This window comes from Pristis pectinata, chromosome 30 (assembly GCF_009764475.1).
Source record: "Pristis pectinata isolate sPriPec2 chromosome 30, sPriPec2.1.pri, whole genome shotgun sequence".
Taxonomy (NCBI): domain Eukaryota; kingdom Metazoa; phylum Chordata; class Chondrichthyes; order Rhinopristiformes; family Pristidae; genus Pristis; species Pristis pectinata.
Genome location: NC_067434.1, coordinates 16579812 through 16599896, shown reverse-complemented (window position 1 = coordinate 16599896; position 20085 = coordinate 16579812). Strand labels below are relative to the sequence as shown.

Here is a 20085-nt window from a genome sequence, read left to right as displayed (position 1 = left end):
TGAGGCAGCAATGGAAGAGCCAAGTATAGACTTAACAAAGGCATGGGTGTGGGTTTTAGTGGCAAGTGGACTGAAGCGAGGCTAAAAGAATTCCTTGTGCATTGAAGTTTACCCTATTCAATTATGCAGACTATACCACGTAAAGACAGGGCACTATGGTGCAGCAGCTCTCAATGAAGCAGTGTTAAACTGATAATGAATGGTCAAATCAACAAGTGAGAAATATTCAAAAGAGCAGATTAAGGTTAGCCGAAAAGCATGTGTTGAGCTCTATGATTCAGACACAAAGACTGATATTGAACAGAAGCAAATTCCTGTTTCGAGACAGAGACTTCTGGAAACCATGTCCGTTATTTTAGTGACTCATTCAAATGTTTTTATTTTGCTGCATACTCAGAAACTACCAGGATTGTAAATTTGGGATAAAGGATATTTTGGAAAAACAAAAACTATAAAACTGCATTTTCTGTACATCTGCAATAAAAAGAGACAATGATGGAAACTCTCAGCAAATGAGGCAGCATCAATGAAAGGTCAGCGACCTACAATGTTAACTATGCTTCTCCCTCCACAGATGCTGCTTGACTTGTTGAGTACTTCTAGCATCTTTGGGCTTTATTTAATATTTTGGAAAATATCTTTGTGCAAAGCTTTTCATGGGCAAAGGTTGTATACTGAGAGCCCTAGTGCTTCACAAATCCTTTCCACATGCTGGCTGCTTTCCCGAGGCAGCGAGAAGTATAGACAGAGTCCATGGAAGGGAGGTTGGTTTCCGTGATGTGCTGAGCTGTGTCCACAACTCTCTGCAGTTTCTTGCGGTCCCGAACAGAGCAGTTGCCATACCAAGCAGTGATGCATCTAGATAGGATGCTTTCTATGGTGCATTGATAAAAGTTGGTGAGTATCAAAGGGGACATGCCAAACTTCTTTAGCCTCCTGAGGAAGTAGAGGCGATGGCGAGCTTTCTTGACTGTGGCGTCTTCGTGGTTGGACAGGACAGGCTATTGGTGATGTTCACTCCTGGGAACTTGGAGGAGGAGGCCATTTGGCCCTTCAAGCCTGCTCCATTTTCAATAAGATCATACCTGATCCTCCAACTCATCCACTTTCCACTTGTAACCAATATCCCTTGATTTCCTTTGTGTCAAAAAGTCTATTCATCTCAGGCCTTGAACATACACAGTGGAGGAACATTCACAGTTTTCTGAGGTAGAAAGTGCCAGAAATTCACAACTGTTTGCAAAAAGAAATTTCTCCTTCGTCTCAGTCCCTTTATCCTGAGTTTATGTCTTGCTTCTCTGGCCTGACAACACAGCCTCTTGGCATCCACCCTGTCAACCCCTTTCAGAATCTTGTATCTCTCAGTGACATCTCCTAAACACCAATGCACACACAACCCAACTCTCCTTATAAAGACAACTTTCTCATCCCAGATATCAATCCAAGGAATCCATGTTGCACTGACTTCAAGCCGAGTATACCTGTCAATGATGGTACTCAAAGACACCATCTACTCCCTGTTGTACTTTCACTTTAAACAGCAACAATTCATTTTCATGGTGAAATAATTCAATTTTGTTGACTTTTTGTCTTTGTGCAGCAGCTCTGTAAAGAGCGTAGTGCTTTATACACCTACAGGTCTGCACTGGACATGAAGTTTTGAAATGATGAGAGCTCTAGGTAAGAGTGACTATTTCACACCATTGGGTCTAGCACCAGTAGCAGCATAAATTCCATTCATTTGAGTCCATTTCATTTTGGAATTAGCAGTATCTCTAATGATTAAACAACCAATGGTGCAGAGCAGTCTTCTGGTGGGCATCATGTGACTCGCATCCTGCAGTATAACTAGCTTCCTTTACCTTTTACAGTTGCCATTCTTGATGCTCTCAGTAAAAGTGTAGCTCATGCTTCTGTGCACACCCACTAGATCACAATTTTAGATTAAAAATTCCCAACCTTCCTATTTAAATTAAAATAGTCCAATGCCAATACTGTTCAATGGTAATATAGTTTGTACAGTCATAATTTGATACTGATGTGTGGGTTTGGAAACTTTATCCAGCACTTGGGGCTGATTTATTATCTTTCTTGTGACGTCAACTAATGCATTGTAATGACTTTGCACACAATATTATCTAGACGATCATCTTGTGGGATTCAGTAAGAATTACTACAGAAAACTGTGGGTTCAAGCTCCGTGTCAGCACGTTATCTGTCATGGTGCACAAACCTAACAAGAGGGGAAGCAGAATTGAATCATCATCCAGCCCCCTTCTTCAATGACTTTGAGCCCCATAACCTGCCCCAGATTATTCATTTACTGAAAAGAATGAAAGTAGATTCATATCTTCAAAATCAAAATGCTGAAGATGCTGGAAATTGGAAATAGAAACTGAAAATGCTCAGTAGGTCAGGCAGCATCTGTGCAAAGAGAAACAGAATTAACATCTCAGATCAGTGATCTTTTGATCTGAAATGTTTACTCTGTTTCTTCCTTCATGGATACCTGCCCTCACTAACTCTTCCACTGTTTCCTGTTTCTATTATTAATCTACCACAGAGAATTCTTAGCCATCTAGCATCCATGGGGGGTGGTGAATGTGGGGGATGGGGTTGGGGGGGAATGCCAGTTGCACGAATATACTGGGTGCATGAGAATTGCTCAAAACAACACATCACATCACACACTATACATAGCATTCTATGCATTAATCTTTAATTAAATTGACAAATTGTATGTCATCTCCTTACCCTTTTAACTAACAATAACACTGCAATACTGTATTTTAAGGTCAACCTGTATTAAAGTAAAACACAGGAAAAATAAATCAAATCAAATGAATGACTGTACTCACTGTCATATGAAGGGCCAAATCTTCAAAGGCAATGTTGTTGCTAATCAGCCTACAACTGCACTGCCCTAAACATAAATAAACTAAGAATATCTTTTTGCATTTATTTTGGATAATACTTGAAATAAAATTTTCTGTTCCAGCTTATTTTTTTATTAAAAGTTTGCTGGTTGCATGAGAATTCTGGATGAACGAGAGGCATTATTGTATTTTGTATCTCATAATCGCTGTTTGCAAAATAGTCCCCTGCACATTGGGGCGAGTAAATAAAGATTGAGTGAGTGCTTTGCAGAACCCTTCATTCAGTCCGAAAGCATGCCTGTTACTTTAACTCTCCCTTGCACACTGATAATCTGTCCTTGGCCACCAACACTGTAGCGCTGAAGGTCAATGTACGTTGGAGGAGCAGCACCTTATCTTTTACTAAGGGCATTACAGTTTTCTGGTCTTAACACAAGGTATAACAATTTTAGATAATGAGCATTTCCAGCATTTTCCATTTTCATTTCAGATTTCTAGCATCCACAGAATATTCTTTAGCCAATTTCAAATGATTTTGTTACTTCCATGTGGGCAGGCACGGTAGTGTAGCGGTTACCATGACGCTATTACAGTGACAGCGACCAAGGTTCAATTCCGGCTGCTGTCCGTAAGGAGTTTGTACGTTCTCTGCGTGTGTTTTCTCCGGGTGCTCCGGTTTCCTCCCACATTCCAAAGACATACGGGTTAGGAAGTTATGGGCATGCTGCGTTGGCGCCGGAAGCGTGGCGACACTTGCGGGCTGCCCCCAGAACACTCTACGCAAAAGATGCATTTCACTGTGTGTTTCAATGTACATGTGACTAATAAAGATATCTTATCTCATCTCATTTACACTTCTCCAACCTTTTATTCCTCGTCCCATCATTATCCTTTGATACCTTGCACTCTCATCCCTTTTGTCACTCATTTTCTTCTGCCTTTTACCCAAACACACACATCCCTTTGTGTTCTTCCTCTCCTCTTTTTATTTTGATCGTTCCGTTAACATGAAAATACTTCCCCCCACCCACCACCATTTAAACAGGCTAGTGGCTCCACTGAAGAAACTGGCAAAGATTGATAGAGAGAATTCACTTTTAGGCACAAAGGGTAGTGAAAGTCTGGTAGTGGATATTGTGGGTCAATTGGTGCTTTGATGCAATAGATCAATGAATATTTCTGGGTAACTTTTTCATATGGGGATGGTGTGGGAGGAGTTGGCACAGATCAGCTTTGATTTAACAGGACAGCAGAGGAGGCTCAAGTGCCTGAATGGCTGACTCCACTTCCTAATGTTTCTGTCCTAAAGCAGATCGGGAAAGATCTCCAAAAACTCTTCCCAGCTGCTTTGAAAACAACTTGAGCTGCCAACATTCCTCCCTTTATCAGTGCTGCCAAAACAAAATAGCCGGTCATAACATCTCATTCCTGTTTAATGGATGTCAGTTTGAACAAAATGGCTCCTGCATTTGACTGCATAACAATCAGCTATTTATGTGAGTCTAGAACGAAATGTTGGTAATGTGACTGGATGGATATGGCTGAATGACATTCATGTGCCAGTTTCTTCAACGGAGCCACTAGCCTGTTTAGTTTAAATGGGGAAAAATGTCAATTTAGCATCAGAAATCAGGAGATTAATGTGCACTTCGATATGTAACAAGGTGTTGGACACATTCATGTCCTCCTAATGTTAAAATCAATCGACCTTTTTAATTTCCTTAGGAATCTTAACCATATTTAACCAGTTAATGTCTTGCAAATGCAGGTGAGATCTTCTGCGAAAGAAAGAAAATGCTAACAGAGTTAAGGTTCCAGGTCAATAACCTTTCAGGAACATTCTAATGAAGGGTCATTAATCTGAAGCATTAAACTCTTATTTCTCTCTCCACAGATGCTGCCTGGCCTGCATTTTCTGCTTTTATTTTTGACTTTCAGCATCTGCAATATCTTACTTTTTGAATTACATTGCTGAGCTCTTTAAGTTTTAAGATATCTTTATTAGTCACATGTACATTGAAACACACAGTGAAATGCATCTTTTGCGTAGAGTGTTCTGGGGGCAGCCCGCAAGTGTCACCATGCTTCCGGCGCCAACAAAGCATGCCCACAACTTCCTAACCCGTACATCCTTGGAATGTGGGAGGAAACCAGAGCACCCGGAGGAAACTCACGCAGAACAAAATGCATGGGAGAACCCACGGGAGAACGTACAAACTCCTTACAGACAGCGGCCGGAATTGAACCTGGGTCACTGGCGCTGTAATGGTGTTATGCTAACTGCTACACTACTGTGCCGCCAAGCTTCTACCATCTATGACAATGACAACAGATACAAGCAACATCTGTTTATGTCAGGAAAAAGAGAGAAGAAATTCTAATGAAAACAGGATGAAAATCTAAGGGCTCATGCAGTGTAAGTCTGAAAACTTACAGGAAAGTATAAGTCACAATCCAAAGCTGTATATTCCAGAGGAGCCAAGGGTGGGCTTTGGTCATGACTATGAATCAGGGTAAATGAAATGCAGTCCAAAGACCAATCTGATACTGACCGTCTGTTTCCTTGAGTCTCCAGTTAGAGCAGCAGCCCACTCACTTCAGGGCTTGAAGTTTATTTCATCCTGGCATGCACAGATTTTGTTAGAAACAAAATCAGGAAGGTTGACGGGAAAAAGCCAAAATTAATAACAGATGCACCACTTTGGAGCTAAAAGCAGAGAGTGCTGGAGTTACTCAGCAGGTCAGACAGCACGCATGGAGATAGAAACAGAGTTACCTTTTCAGGTCAATAACTTTTTATTGAGTGGCTTGAAGCTAATTCACCATTCAGTGAATCTAGCACACTTTAGCTAAATTATAGGATCATTGACCCGAAAAATTATTACTCTCTCTCTGCAGATGCTGCCTGACCTGTCTGACAGCATTTTCTGTTTTATTTCAGATTTCCAGCCTGTGCAGTGTTCTTCCTTTTAATTATAGGAGTTTGTGACCATTTAAAATTTGTCCCTTGAAGGGACCATTAGCTTCCACGTCCTCTGGGAACCCCCCAAGCACTTTGCATCTTATAAATAAATGCAAAGTATAGCTGCTGTCTTTACAGGGGGAAATAAGACAGTCATTTTTCACACAGCTAGCCCTAATGACCAGATATTCTGACTTTACTACTCTTGGCAAGTAATGTCTGTTTATGTCAGAAAAGGTGAGGGAGAAATGGTGGTCATGAGAGAACAGGACCACAGGATCTCTTGTGACTACCATAAAGGAGAGATGGGGCCTTCAGTTAAATAGCCCATCTGAAGGTTGGCACCCTCAGTGCAGTGCCCCCTCAGTGCTGCACTCAAGTGTCAGCCTGGATTATGTGGCCACAAGTCCTGTGTGAGGAGTGAAAATATGAATTGTGTCAAATGCAGAATGCACAAATTGTCCTGTCACTACAAACCAATCAAATGGAATGAACCTTGATTCCAAAACACTGGGGCATTAGCCAGATGGAATCATGAGGAAATTGTATAGTAGGACAGGATAACAGCTCTGGGTCGAATGAATTCTGCAGTGAGCTCAAGCTCAGAGATGGGTAAGTAGGTACTTATCCCTGGGCTCTAACACTAAACTCACAATATTGTTGCAGCTGTGTGCTAAACACTGTTTCTGAAAAGTTGTTCTATTAATTTCAACCAAACTTCAGAAGCAGAGTGTTAACTTTGAGCCAACACTACTGTGTTTAGTCCATGGTGTTTAACATGGATTGGAATCTAGCCTAGAAATTCCCTCCTTTCTTCCTTTTACCAGTGTTAAAACAGTGCTGTGTGTCATCTTAACACTGTTTGTGAATCTCCTTTTTAGATAGTAATCTTCTTATGCAAGGTTCCCATTGTGGTTCTGCTGGGTTTCTACGTATATCGTGTTGTGACAGATACTGCATGTGTCACCAGAATCACCGATTGCAAGATCACACAGGTGCTGGCACAGCTTTGCCGTTCCCAGCTTGGGAGGCAGCCCTTCAAGGGACATACAGCAGAAGCAGCATTCCTACAGCTTTCCCAAGGATACTGCTGCTTCCTGAATGGATGTTGCAATGATAAGAGATGGGAGGGCAGAGTGATCCCAAGGGGGAAGGGGGTGCTCTGAGAGACCCATACAGGATGGTGGAGGACATTATCTGCAGGAGATGTGTTCTTTATGGAAGGAGGCTGCAGAGGCCCTCCAAGGTTACAGCCAGGTCCTCGCAGTAGGGAACTGCCAAGGAGATCTCTAATAAGGAGACCACACGAGCTCAGTCTGCGCTACACCTGCTCTTTGGAGAAGTCCGCACTTGTTAGCGAATCCCTTGCTCATTCTGCCTGCTCCTATGGGTTGAGCAAAAAGTGTATGAAATCTCCTCTCCTTGAGTATGAGACTTGGTTGACTTCCCTAATGTAGCTGTCAAAAACAACCTGCAGAACCTGGAGCAACTCAGTGGCAGCAGCCTGGAAGGGTTCTGAGGTTAGGAGGAGCAGGTGCCTTTGACCACCTGTCATGTGTGTGAGCCTGTGTTTGATGCCGCATTTCAAAATCACATATCTGGTGACTGTCCTGGTGAAGCCTAGCCTGCAAAAGCATTGCTCCTCTTAGAAGTCTGGATAATATAAAAATCCTGGGATGAGCACTTGGGTGATGAGTTCTCCCATGTGTTGCCCCCATACAATCACCAAGGTTGTGTAACATCTCTGATACCTATGGTCTCTTTGCATGCAAGACAAGTGTTGGGTGTCAACGAACCCCCAGTCAAAGTCAGCCTTGAATACAGGAAAGTCGTTGAAGACGTGAGGAAGACTCAGTGGTACGGAGAAGCAGTGTGTACAGTGAACAGCAGGGCTGCAGAGTGCAGCAGGACAGTCCAACAAAGAATGCAGTTTGAATGTTGGCCCTTGAAGTAGCACCAGTTCAGGGGAAACAATGTTTGGAAAAGCTGGCAGTTCTGTGAGAGGAGAGGAGTTGCTGTTCAGGTCTGGACAGCTGGAAACCACACTGGAGGAAAACAGTGGGCACTGCATTATCTACAGGTCCTCCACACCAGAACAATCTTGCTTGTGCTCAAGAAAATTCTGCCAGAAAGTTGTCAAATTTCCAGCTAGAAGTTCCTTCTTGCAATGCTGAAAAGAATGACGCTATGTTTGCATAACCCAGAGTAGGACAAAATTTTGACTCCAAACTGACTCCAAAATGAGCAAAATTTTGCTCTACTCTGTGTTAAGCAAACATAGCATCATTCTTTTCAGCATTGCGAGAAGGAACTTCTAGGCTAATACATCCAACTGTTATCCTAATATCTACTAATATACTAATAACCAACTAATATCCTTGCTGCACAACTGTGGTTGCATCTCTTTTTGTTTAATGACTGTGGGCAGTGTCAGTCAGTAACTACATGGGAAAATGATATGTAGGAGCAGAGGCCAGTGAGTGTGCCCTACAGTCATTTAAAAGAATTACAACTGAGTACTTCCTGTACCCCAGAAGCAGTAAGACCTAATTGGTTGGATTTCACTTTGACAAACCCAATAATAAGCTCCCAGCTATTGGGATGAGCAGACATTCTTGGCGATTCTTTCCTGCGTGATGCAAAAGAATGCTTTACTTCTTGTCTATTTTCAAGTGTGGCATCAGGGAACTCAGGGATGGGTTGTTTTATTGCTCATTAAACAATGGGCCCAAGAGGAATGCAAACATTAGCCATCATCCGCAGACTTACTATTAATAAACAGTGCAAGGACTCCCTCTCCCTCTTGGGGCTGTGGGGATTGCCAGGTTTTACTCAGGGGGATGAAGATTTGACCAACAACGTGAAGATATTTTTAAATTAGAGGTGAACTGCTAGCTCATATTTGGAGAAGCAGGGCAGAAACAAACAAGACACCTGTGAACCAAGTTCAGGGTATACTTCCCAATGCAATGAGGAAATGAAAGAGGCCATTCAGCTACACTGTGATCAATGCAGTTCAGCTATTTGCTCACGATCACAAATCACTGACAGAAACTGTTTCAGTGGTTGAGGGCTCAGTAGCCACAGGGATTGGAAAAAAGATCTGGGGCAACACATTCAGACTGGTTGGGCTGAATGGTCTGTTGCATGCTGTAGATATTTTCTGCACAGTGAGATCTGGTTATGTGCTGACTGAATGAGAGCTGTGACCAGATACAATCGTCTCATTTAATAGGGAATTGAATAAGCAGTTGAAAAGGAAAATAAAATGCAGGGCAATGGTGAAGGACTGGAAAGGGGGATTAATTGCTACCAGTGCAGGCACAAAGGGCCAACTGGGCCCATTCACTGGTGCACCATTACATGATGACACATGTTGTCTTCTTATCTTTGGTTTACTGTTTTGAGTTTCAGACACCTCATTGCACAATAAATCCTTCTTGCAACATTTAAATCATCTTCTGAAAATAACACAGACTTTTCTTAGTACCATGGGGTTCTGATGAATATATTTGTCAACAAGAAGTTTTGAATCCATTACACCAGATTTGTTGGGGGCAGGGGGTCGTTGAGGGGACGTCACAGGAAGTATCCCAGTACTCGAAACATGAAATGGCAGAAAAGGAATGGTAGTCATTTCTTCGATGTACAGTTACGAATTTATAAGCAGCTAAATAGCTAATAAATTCTAGTTGTACTTAATAAAATAATTATGACTTGGACACAGCTGTGCCCTGGTAGCAGAACATTTGGCAGCAGAATATCTGGCATACCATGGCTAACTCGTTGGTTTATAAAAGTACTGGAAGACTTGTACAGCCCTCCTCCCCTTGGTTATGTGATTACCAGAATAACCTGAGGAACCCAGCTTGTGTCCAAAAACAATGACCAAGTGTAACTGAGGGACAACTGGACAGCAAAACTTTGCAATGTCCAATAAAAACTAACATTTCCCATAAGATGCTTTTTTAGCTAATTTTGTCATTCTGGGCTAGAAAGAAGAGACTTCATTTGACACTCATTCCAGAGACTGATAAGAATCAAGATGTTAAAAAATGTTTTAAAGATGAAACTATTGATGAACCTGTTAATCAAAGGATTAAGATCTTGGGCTGTGTTCCACATACTTGGGTAGCAGAGGATAAACTTGGGTGGGGGTAAACTGAGATCTCATCTGCCCTCTCAATGGATGTAAAAGATCCATGGTATTATTATGGGAGATTTTCCAAGTGCTCAGCTATATTTGTGCCTTAGCAAAGGTCACAAAAAGAACATTTATAACACTGTTGTCTTCAACTCATCGAGACACAAGAGACTGCAGATGCTGGAATGTGGAGCAACAAACAAAATGCTGGACGAACTCAATGGGTCAGGCAGCATCTGTAGAGGGAAATGGACAGTCGATGCTTCAAGTTGAGACCTTCATCTGTTCTGTTCAAATGCCGACTGTGCATTTCCCTCCACAGATGATGTCTGACCCTCTGAATTTCTCCAGCATTTTGTTTGTTGTCTTCTATTCATACATGGGATGTGGGCAACACTGGCAGGACCAGCACTTACTGCCCATCACCATATGCCCCTTATGGAAGCAGCCATTTCAGAGGGCAGTTGCCATGGAACTGGAGCCATAGAAAGGACACACCAAGTAATGATGTTAGACTTTCTTCCTGGAAGTTCATTAAACCTTCCTTTTTTATGACTATCCAATTGTTTCACGATCATGGCCATTAATATTAGCTTTTATTCTGGAGCTATTAACTGAAGTCAAATTCACCAGCCATGCTGGTCGGATTTGAACTCATCTAAAGATCATTAGTCTGGGGTTTTGGATTGCTGGTCAAGCAATTTAATCTCCATGGCACCATACTCAGAGTCTGTCCTCCTTTCTGGGAGCCTTACCTCACTGAATGCGTGCTAAAATCGACACAGGTAATATTGAGGGAGTATTGCATTGCGTCAGCAGTGAGGATTGCCCTCTGCTTGTTGTTTCAACCTCAGAGTCAGAATGTTATGGGTTCAAGTCCCGCTCCCGAAACACGAGCCCAACAACCTTCACCGAAACTTTGTGAGGGAGTCCACACTGTTGGAGGTGCTGTCTGGATGAGGCATCAAGCCAAAACCTGGGAGAATAGGTTAGGGAGCAGGAGTGTAGGATGGATAAAACTCTACATGAGAATAAAGTTCAAATACAGAGGAAATAAACAGTATCACTTAACTTATGGATTACACTACCCCACAGAGATCATCATGTTATTTTCACATTGCTGCTTTGCGTAATTGGTAGTGTGTTCCTACAGTACGGCAGTGAATACAAACTAGAAGTACTTTTACAATGGGTTGTAAAACTCTTTGGGATGTCCTCATGGGTGAATCAAGGGAACATGGAATCAAATCCATGGAAGGCCGTTTTTAGGACAACCAACATGCTACTGTTCACAACAGTGAGTACAATACTCCAGTTGCACTGGCCTTAGTTTCATCTTAATTTTCAGAATTCACAATCTGTAAGATTGTTTGGAACCTTTTGATGTGAAATGTACCGTAGGATTGCACATCTTTATACTTCTTTGCTTTCTTTTTCTACAGGTCAGGCTGTGGAACTGAAGGTATCCAGTGATCACACAGTGTACACGTGTCCAGAAGGACTTAATGTCACCTTTAAGTGCAGCCTCTCTGGACACCTCAAGGACAGGCATGACTTCTTGGCCAAATTTTGGTACTTCAGCCACAGCAAGAATGATACATGTGCAGAGAAGATTCATATCCGTAACACTTCATTCAGACGGGACAACCACCATCAGCACAAGGCACAGGGAGTCTACATGAATTCCGATCACAGGGGAACATTCTGGGTCACCCTGACTAGATTGGTACAAGATGACCAGGGAATTTACTGCTGCGTTGTACACGAGCTACACAGATTGCCAGAAAACAAGCCACACTCAAAGATTGAACTAACTGTATACGGGACCATGGAGCTCAAGGTTGTACGTGGTATGTCTCTTTAGAAAGTGGTTTCTTTGGATCTGCATGCACTTATGTTTCACTCAATACATAGCCACTGGCCAAAGCATAAGCTTTATCAAACCTAGTTTGGTGCACGCCTCTGTTTAGAACAAATGACCATAAAACATTGATAAAGAGATGGGATTTCAAGCAAAGAGAGAGGGTTGGGGAGGTTCAGAAATTCCAGTCTTTGGGTGCTGGCAACTGAAGGCACAGCTGCCCATGTTGGACTGATGGATTTCAAGGAAAGCAATATCAAAAACATAGGGAGGAACAGGGAGGAAGTCACTTAGCCCTTCCAACCTGTTCTACCATTCAGTCGGGTACAGTAAAACTCCGTGAATCCAGCATGCTCGGGACTATGGTGGTGGTAGACTGGCAGATTTTCTGGTCTATTGGATGCTATTGCTACTAATACCCCAAACACAATGGTATCATAAATTTTCCAGTGAACCTGGTAAGTTTAAAAGGGAACAGGAGAAATGGGGTCCTGGTGAGCTTAAAGCGTGTGTGGGTAACAGAACCTGGTGAGTTTCAGGTGAGCACAGGAAACGGGGTCCCGATGATTTAAACGGAGCACCAGAAGCATCACTTGAACCAGATGTCGAGCCATTGGGGTTTCTGAATAATTCGATAGCAGCTCATCGGAATTTGATGTAATTGTTGATCTGAATTTCAAGTCTAATGACTGATTTTGTTCCATAACCATTGGCACCATTCATCCGGTGAACTCAGTCTTAAGATTTCAACATAGCCCCAGTATCTTAGGTGAAGAAAGTGCCAGACTCTCACTACCTTTATGTAATATGCCAGATCCTACAAAGATTAACATTCACCTGAACCACATGGCTTAGTTCTAAAAAATCTGAAGACCAGTCACTGTTATTAGCTGTGCTAACTGGCCAAGATTTCCTAGGCACTATTCAGAGGACATGTTTCTGATCAAGTCCATTCCTCTGACATCAAATTGGCACAAAATGTGCAATTAAACAAAACATTGCCAAAGAAATGAATACTGAATAACCTGCAGAAGCTACAAAATGAGTATTGCAAGAATGTGGTGTGACAACCTCATCATGTGCAGCAGACACTTTCTAAAGGTTTATATTTTTAATCACTTGAAGTTAAAAATATCTTATGTTGCCCAGAGGAGTTGAAAGCAATGCAAGCAATCTTTGAAGTGGTTCTGGAGACCAGAGTCTTAGGTCATTAGCAAAGACTGAAGATAAATTGAAGTATTAATTTACACACCTAATTTTAGCAGAACTACTGATTGCTTGTTCATGCAGACTTCCTGAACCTACGATCTGGCATTATTGCTAATAAGCTAGCATGTAGTAGTTTTGCCCACCCCTATTTGACACAAATACATGCCAACCATCTTCCACTGCTGGCAGGACTGTGACATGAGGAGCTCAGGAGTGAAATCCTAAAGAAATGAGTGGATCTTATGGAACCAAGTAAGACACTAAGCAGATATGAAATGAAGAACCTGCAGGTTTCAAGATACAACCTGATAAATGGCTCAGATCAGATATCAGGAGGCACATCTTCACACAAAGAGCAGCCAATACCTGGAAAGACTGAGGCATAAAACAGGAGACATAAAACACTCAAGGGTAGGATAGGTTAATTGACAGTTACTGTGGAGGCTTGAGATGGACGAGCAGAAAATTGTCCACCTTAACGATGTGCAATTAATCTTTCTTGGTAAACCGTAAATTCAATGACGTTTCTGCGTTAGAGTTGGAAGGCTCCTGGTTCAAGACCCACTCCGGAGACTTGAGCACAGAAGCCTTGGTTTCGTCTCCAGCGGAGTAATGAGGGTATGCTATACTGCTGGTGATGCCCTCTTTTGGATGAGACATTAAACCAAAACCCTGCATCCCAGCTCGGGTGGACTTAAATGACTCCAAAACACTTAAGGCAGAAGTAGATAGATTCTTGATAAACAAGGGGGCAAAAGGTTATAGTGGGTAGGTGGGGATGTGGAGTTGAGATTACAATCAGATCAGCTGCAACCTTATTAAGTGCTACAGGATCGAGGGGCAGAGAGGCCTACTACTGTTCCTAATTCATACGTTTGTATTATTTTACCACAGTTCCCATCTGCCTTTAGATGGTTTAAGATATCCCCCTATGGATCTATTTCAGGAAGATTATTCTTGGGGTCTTGCCCAATATTAATCACTCAGTGAACATTACAAAAGTAGATCATTTATCCCTTATGAGAATGCAGTTTGTGGGAGTTTGCTCCATGTTAATTGGCCACTGAGTTTCCTACATTACAGTAATACCATACTTCAAAACCACTTCATTGGCAGTAAAGTGCTTTGGACTTGTTGAAATACAGGCAAAGGGTGTTATTGAAATGGAAGTCTATTGTCTAGCCAGGTCGCTGCTGAACTAAATCATGTATCATTCACTGGTGCAAGGGGTTAATTAAACACAATACTATGTCTCAGCCATCTTACAGTACCTGTGATTGTAGCAACAACAGGGAAGAGCTGTGCTCATGGCACTGCATTACAAACAGGGGAACATGACCGATGGCCCCACTCTCCGCACCACCAAGAAATTATTATCCAAGAACACAATATAGGCATAGTACAAAGATTATGGATGGATGCAAGCATTTCTAAGGATTAATATGGATGCCTCTCCAAAAGCTGGCATATTTAAAGTCCTATTGCAGAATTAATGTCAAAACATGCAACACTTCCTTTGCACTTGAAATTACTGATGCAGGAAATGCCGCAGACAACTACTGCATATAATAAACCCAAAGGCAGCAGCGAGGTGGCAAAGAAAGCTCTCTGCTGCCAAGTCAGGGGGGTGCTTCACAGTCAGAGATGGCAGCTTTGGGATGAGACTTAAATTGAGGTTCTGTTTGCAGTAGAGATACAAGAAACTGCAGATGCTGGAATTTGGAGCAACAAACAATCTGCTGGAAGAACTCAGGGGGTTGAGCAGCGTCTGTGGGAGGAAAGAAATTGTCAACATTTTGGGTTGAAACCCTGATGCAGGATTTTGACCCAAAACATTGACAATTCCTTTGCCTCCCACAGATGCTGCTTGACCCGCTGAGTTCCTCCAACAGATTGTTTGTTGCTTCTGTTTTGCAGTATATTTGGCATCTGAAGGGGAACATAAGAATACAAGCAACTGAAAGCAGAAGAAGGTCATTCAATCCCTCACACTTGTTCTGCCACTCAATGAACTCATGGCTGATGGTTTAGCTCAGCATCACTGTCCTGTACTAATCTGATATCCCTCCATTCCCTTACTATCCAAATCTTTTGTTCTCTAGCTATAATATATTCCACAGCTTTCTTGTTCCAGACAATTGCAAAGAGTTACTACAGGCAGGAGTAAGACATTTCTTCTCATCTCAGTCCTGAACAATGGCTCCTTATTTTGAGACTGTGACCCTGGTTCTATTCAACCCAGGGGAATACACAATCCCTCTGTTAAGCCTTGTGAAAATGTTGTGCTTTTCAATGAGATCACCTCTCATTCTTATGAATCCTAGAGTCTAGGCCCAGTCTGCCGAACCTCTTCCCATAGGTCAAACCAGGAATCAATCTGCCAAACCTTCATTGCACTCCCTCTATCTTTGCTTAGGTAGACAGATCTGTACAATGATAGTCCAAGTACAGTTACACCATTGCCCTCTATATTTTCAGTATGACGTCTTTACACTTGAACTCAAATCCTTTTACATTAAAAGGCCAACATGCCATTTTCTTTCCTAAATGCTTCCTATACCTGCATATTAACTCAGTAATTCATACACAAGGATACCCAGTCCCCACTAAATACCAACGCCTTTCAATCTTTCACCATTTAAAAAAACTCCCTATTTCTCATTTTCTATTAAAATGGATGACATTACATGTTTCCACATTATGTTCCATTTGCCACATTCTTGCTTATTCACTTAACTGGTCTATAACCCTGAAACCTTCCCACATCATCCTCACAACTCACGCTGCCAACCAGATTTGTATGATTAGTAAGCTTGGATATATTATACTTGGTCCTTTCATGGATTGAGAAAACCTGTGACCCCAGCCTCAATCCTTGCAGCATCCCATTCGTCACAGCCTCCCAACTCAAAATGACACGTTTATTCCTACTCTGCTTTCTGTCATTAACCAATTCTTAATCTACACCATGATGGATGATGACCAATCTCCTGTGATTTTTCTGTCTGATAACCTCTAATGAAGGCCTTCTGAAAGTCCAAATACACCACATCTACTGGTTTGCCCGTATCTATTCTGCTAGTTACAAGCTCAAAAAACATGATTTGATTTTGTAAATCCATGTTTGCTCTGTCCAATTCTATTATTTTCTAAGTTCAATGTTCCCACTTCCTTAATAATAGATTCTAACAGTCTTCCCACTACAGATGTCAGACTAACTGCAGTGTGGTTCCCCATTTGTTATCTTGCACATTTATGAAATAATAGGGTAACATTTATGACTATCCAATCTATAGAAACTATTTTAGAATCAATTGAATTTTCCAAGATGACAACCAATACATCTCCTGTTATATTCACCTCCTTCAAAACCCTGGTGTGCAGATCAGCATGTCCAAGGGATTTATTGGCTTTCAGTCTCATTAGTTTTTCAATTTTTTTTAACTAATGCTTTTTTATCAGCTTCTCGTTCACTCTCGAGCAGCTGTCTGCACATCACAGACATATACTATTAATTTTTGGGACCAGTTTGCTGATAAACAGTATAGCTAAAGCTATTTCCCATGTAGATAGAAAGGAGATTTGCTCTACTGCCCCCAACAAAAGTGCCACCTACCGCCAAATTTTTGATCTTCAAATGTGGAAGACAAGGAATCACATTCACCTCTGCAAGAGATCTTATAAACTCAAGGCACACTGGCCGTGAAAACAGGTCAAAGGAGCTTAAGGAAAATTAAAGAGACATGAAGCAAAACAGAAAGCTAATGTAAAGTAAAACACAAAATCGGGACAAGAGGACACAACATTTAAGTCTACCCTATTTCTTGACCAATGTCCAACCACCAACACTGAAATAGGTTGTTCCTTACTGCTAAAAACTGAAAGATTTACAATTCTACAGTAGCTATTATATCCCAAGACTGTTCAAAGCACTTTACATGTCCTTTTGAAATGGAGTTACTGTGATAATGTAAAGACCTGGCGGGTGAGTTGTGCGAGGCAAGTTCTGACAAACTTCAACATGAGAATGCCAGTTAATCTGCTTTTTGTGACAATGATTGGAAGATAATCGTTGGCCAAGACACTGGGGGAAAATGTCCACTCTTACGTGAAATAGATCAAAGGGCTCTTTAAAATCCAGCTGAAATTGCAGACAGAACCATGGTTTAATGGCTCATCTAAGAGATCATCCCACTGATAATGCAGCACTCCTCTGGTACTGCATTGAAATGAGAGAATAGATCTTTATGTTCAAGCCTCACAACTTTCTGACTGGCTAGTAAGCTGCCACTGAGACATGTTCTCCGTGGGATCTCACTGTGTACTTTTCCTATGTTGCCAAAGCAGCTGCTTTGTGTGGCACCAGAGGTTGTGGAAGACACTATATAAATGCAAGTTGTTCTAATTCAACTGATAAAGTAAAATCTGATATTAAGAAAACTTTTTCACACAAAGCGCATCAACACCTGAATGAGCTTTCAGATAAGCTACGCCACAGAGGTACCTGTGTGGTCAGTTAAATAGAAGGATGTGTGAGACCTGCCATGAAATTTCCCAAATTTATAATTATTTTGCATCTGAAGGAACCACAGCCAAGCTGTGACAGTGAAGTATGAAGAGATCACTCCTTAAACAGCATACAGAGGGTAGACAGAATCTTTTTCCCCAGGGTAGAAATGTCAAATACTAGAGGAAATGCATTTAAGGTGAGCGGGGGAAAATTTAAGGGAGATACACGGGGCAAGTTTTTTTTATACAGTGAGTGGTAGGTGCCTGGAACGGGCTGCCAGGGGTAGTGGTGGAAGCAGATACAATAGTGGCATTTAAGAGGCTTTTAGATAGACACATGAATGTGCAGGGAACGGAGGGATATGGATCTTGTGCAGGCAGAAGAGATTTAGTTTAATTTGGCATTGTATTCGGCACAGACATTGTGGGCTGAAAGGCCTGCTCTTGTGTTGTACTGTTCTGTGTAAGCCAAATGTTCTCACATTTTGCAGCAAATGGAACTCAGTCCTCAAATCAAGAGTGCACCTTTCAAGATGCTGTTGGAGAATCAGACTCAGAAGGTAAGATATTGCTCCATGCATTTGGGGCAACTAATCCCCATGACCTCTCTGTATCTTTGACACCACTGACCACACCACAATTTGTGACCACACTCCTCTACTCTCCAACCAGATGATTGCTTGGTTTATTCCATGCATACCCACATGAGCATGTTCTCTTTACTCTGCACCTTCATTTCAAGAGATCATCACAGGTGTCCCTTGATGAGACCATCCCTGAACATGAGAGAAACATCAACGCATCTGCCGAGGAAACCTAGATCCACAACCTTTCCCCGACCAACGCACACACTAAAACCATGCTATTGGTTTGTCCACCCAATTCTTTTGAACATCTCTGCAAAAGATGAGGCCATTCACTCCACTGAGTTTGCATTTGCTGTTTCAAAGAGCAATCTAGTCAATCCCAAATTCCCATTCTTTCCCCATATCCATGCAACTTCAAGTATTTATCCCCCTCCCTTTTGAAAATCACTTCCATACAACTGTGCAGAGGATTGTTTTCTTAAAAAACATTGCATTGATTATCAGTGTTTAAAGTTTCTCTTTATTGCCCCCAACTAAACCCATCTTAAAACAGCTTCATCCAATCTCTTCTTATGTTTCTCTGTCTAATAGTGAACCAATTCTCTACAATATGGTGAAAACTCTTGGCATGACCTGCCACAGTCACAGATCAAACCAAATAGCCTGCACTATTTCACCCTTAGATCAGAAGCTGATCCCACACCCTCTCCATCGAGCAGAGCCGCAGTTGGAATAGCAACCCACAAGTGGGAAACCTTGTTCATCCTGAAAATTTGGGCAAATTTACTGATTAAGTACTTGCACATCAATGATCGGGGAAGAACTCAGATGTAGACTTTCAGGCATTACTTCGCAGCTGAAGTATATTTCTCATCTGAGGTACCCATGTTGGCAGGTTCATTATTATACTGCACCTTGGTATTGGAGCTAATGGAGTAGATAATTGCTTGCAGTCACTAACACCAGATACAATGACATGTGCACGTTGTGCTCAGCTTTTATAATTCATTTCCAATGAAGTTATAGAACTGAATCTTGAAACAGAGTGCAATGCACATATGCTGCAACATCCACCACTATCCGGGCCATGCCATCTTCTCGCAGCTACCATCAGGCAGGAGGTACAGAAGCCTTAAGTCCCACACCACCAGGTTCAAGAACAGCTACTTCCCTTCAACCACTCGGTTCTTGAACCCTAATCACTGTAGTTTAGCAACACTATGACCACTTTGTACTAAAATGGACTTCGTTTCTTTTGATCTAATTATGTTTTCTTGTAAAAAAAAGTGTATAAATTAAGTTTATGTTTTTCTTGTGAATGTTGTGTATCTGATGCTATGTGCCTGTGATGCTGCTGCAAGTAAGTTTTTCATTGCACCTGTGCAGACACGTACTTGTGCATATGACAACTCGACTTTGACTTTGCATTTAATGCGAGTGATTGAAGACAGATTACTTTGTATTTGGAATAACTAAATGAAACTGACAATTCAGACAATAAAGATGATGTGCACACCTTGATTACTGAAGATTATATTGCACACCGTGTAACTTAAACAACACAATTATCTATTCTAAATCATGATCACTGCATCCATAACAAATGCATTACACACTCTGGGCTTAATTCACCATTGGCAAACTATCACATGGTCAAAATCCACCCCCAAGGATTAGATCAGTTTATTGTCACATATATACCAGAGTGCAATGAAATTCCTTACTCGCAAAAAGCTCACAGAGTAAATAGCACACATGGCAGGCACGGTAGTGTAGCAGTTCGCGTAATGCTATTACAGCGCCCGCAACGTGGGTTCAATTCCAGCCACTGTCTGTAAGGAATTTGTACGTTCTCCCCGTGTCTGTGTGGGTTTCCTCCGGGTGCTCCGGTTTTCTCCCACATTCCAAAGACGTACGGGTTAGGAAGTTGTGGGCAT

At 41.8% G+C, this 20085-nt stretch overlaps 2 protein-coding genes across 2 annotated transcripts in view; one reads left to right on the top strand and one right to left on the bottom strand.

Annotated features, from left to right (window-relative positions):
- Nucleotides 1–20085, bottom strand: part of cdh23 (cadherin-related 23) — a 710459-nt gene that overhangs the window by 116317 nt on the left and 574057 nt on the right.
- Nucleotides 1–20085, top strand: part of vsir (V-set immunoregulatory receptor) — a 50004-nt gene that overhangs the window by 12150 nt on the left and 17769 nt on the right. Inside the window, exons 2-3 of the mRNA XM_052041600.1 lie at nucleotides 11425–11832; nucleotides 18053–18121. Of these exons, the coding sequence (XP_051897560.1) occupies nucleotides 11425–11832; nucleotides 18053–18121 (477 nt within the window). The remainder of the gene's footprint in view (nucleotides 1–11424; nucleotides 11833–18052; nucleotides 18122–20085) is intronic.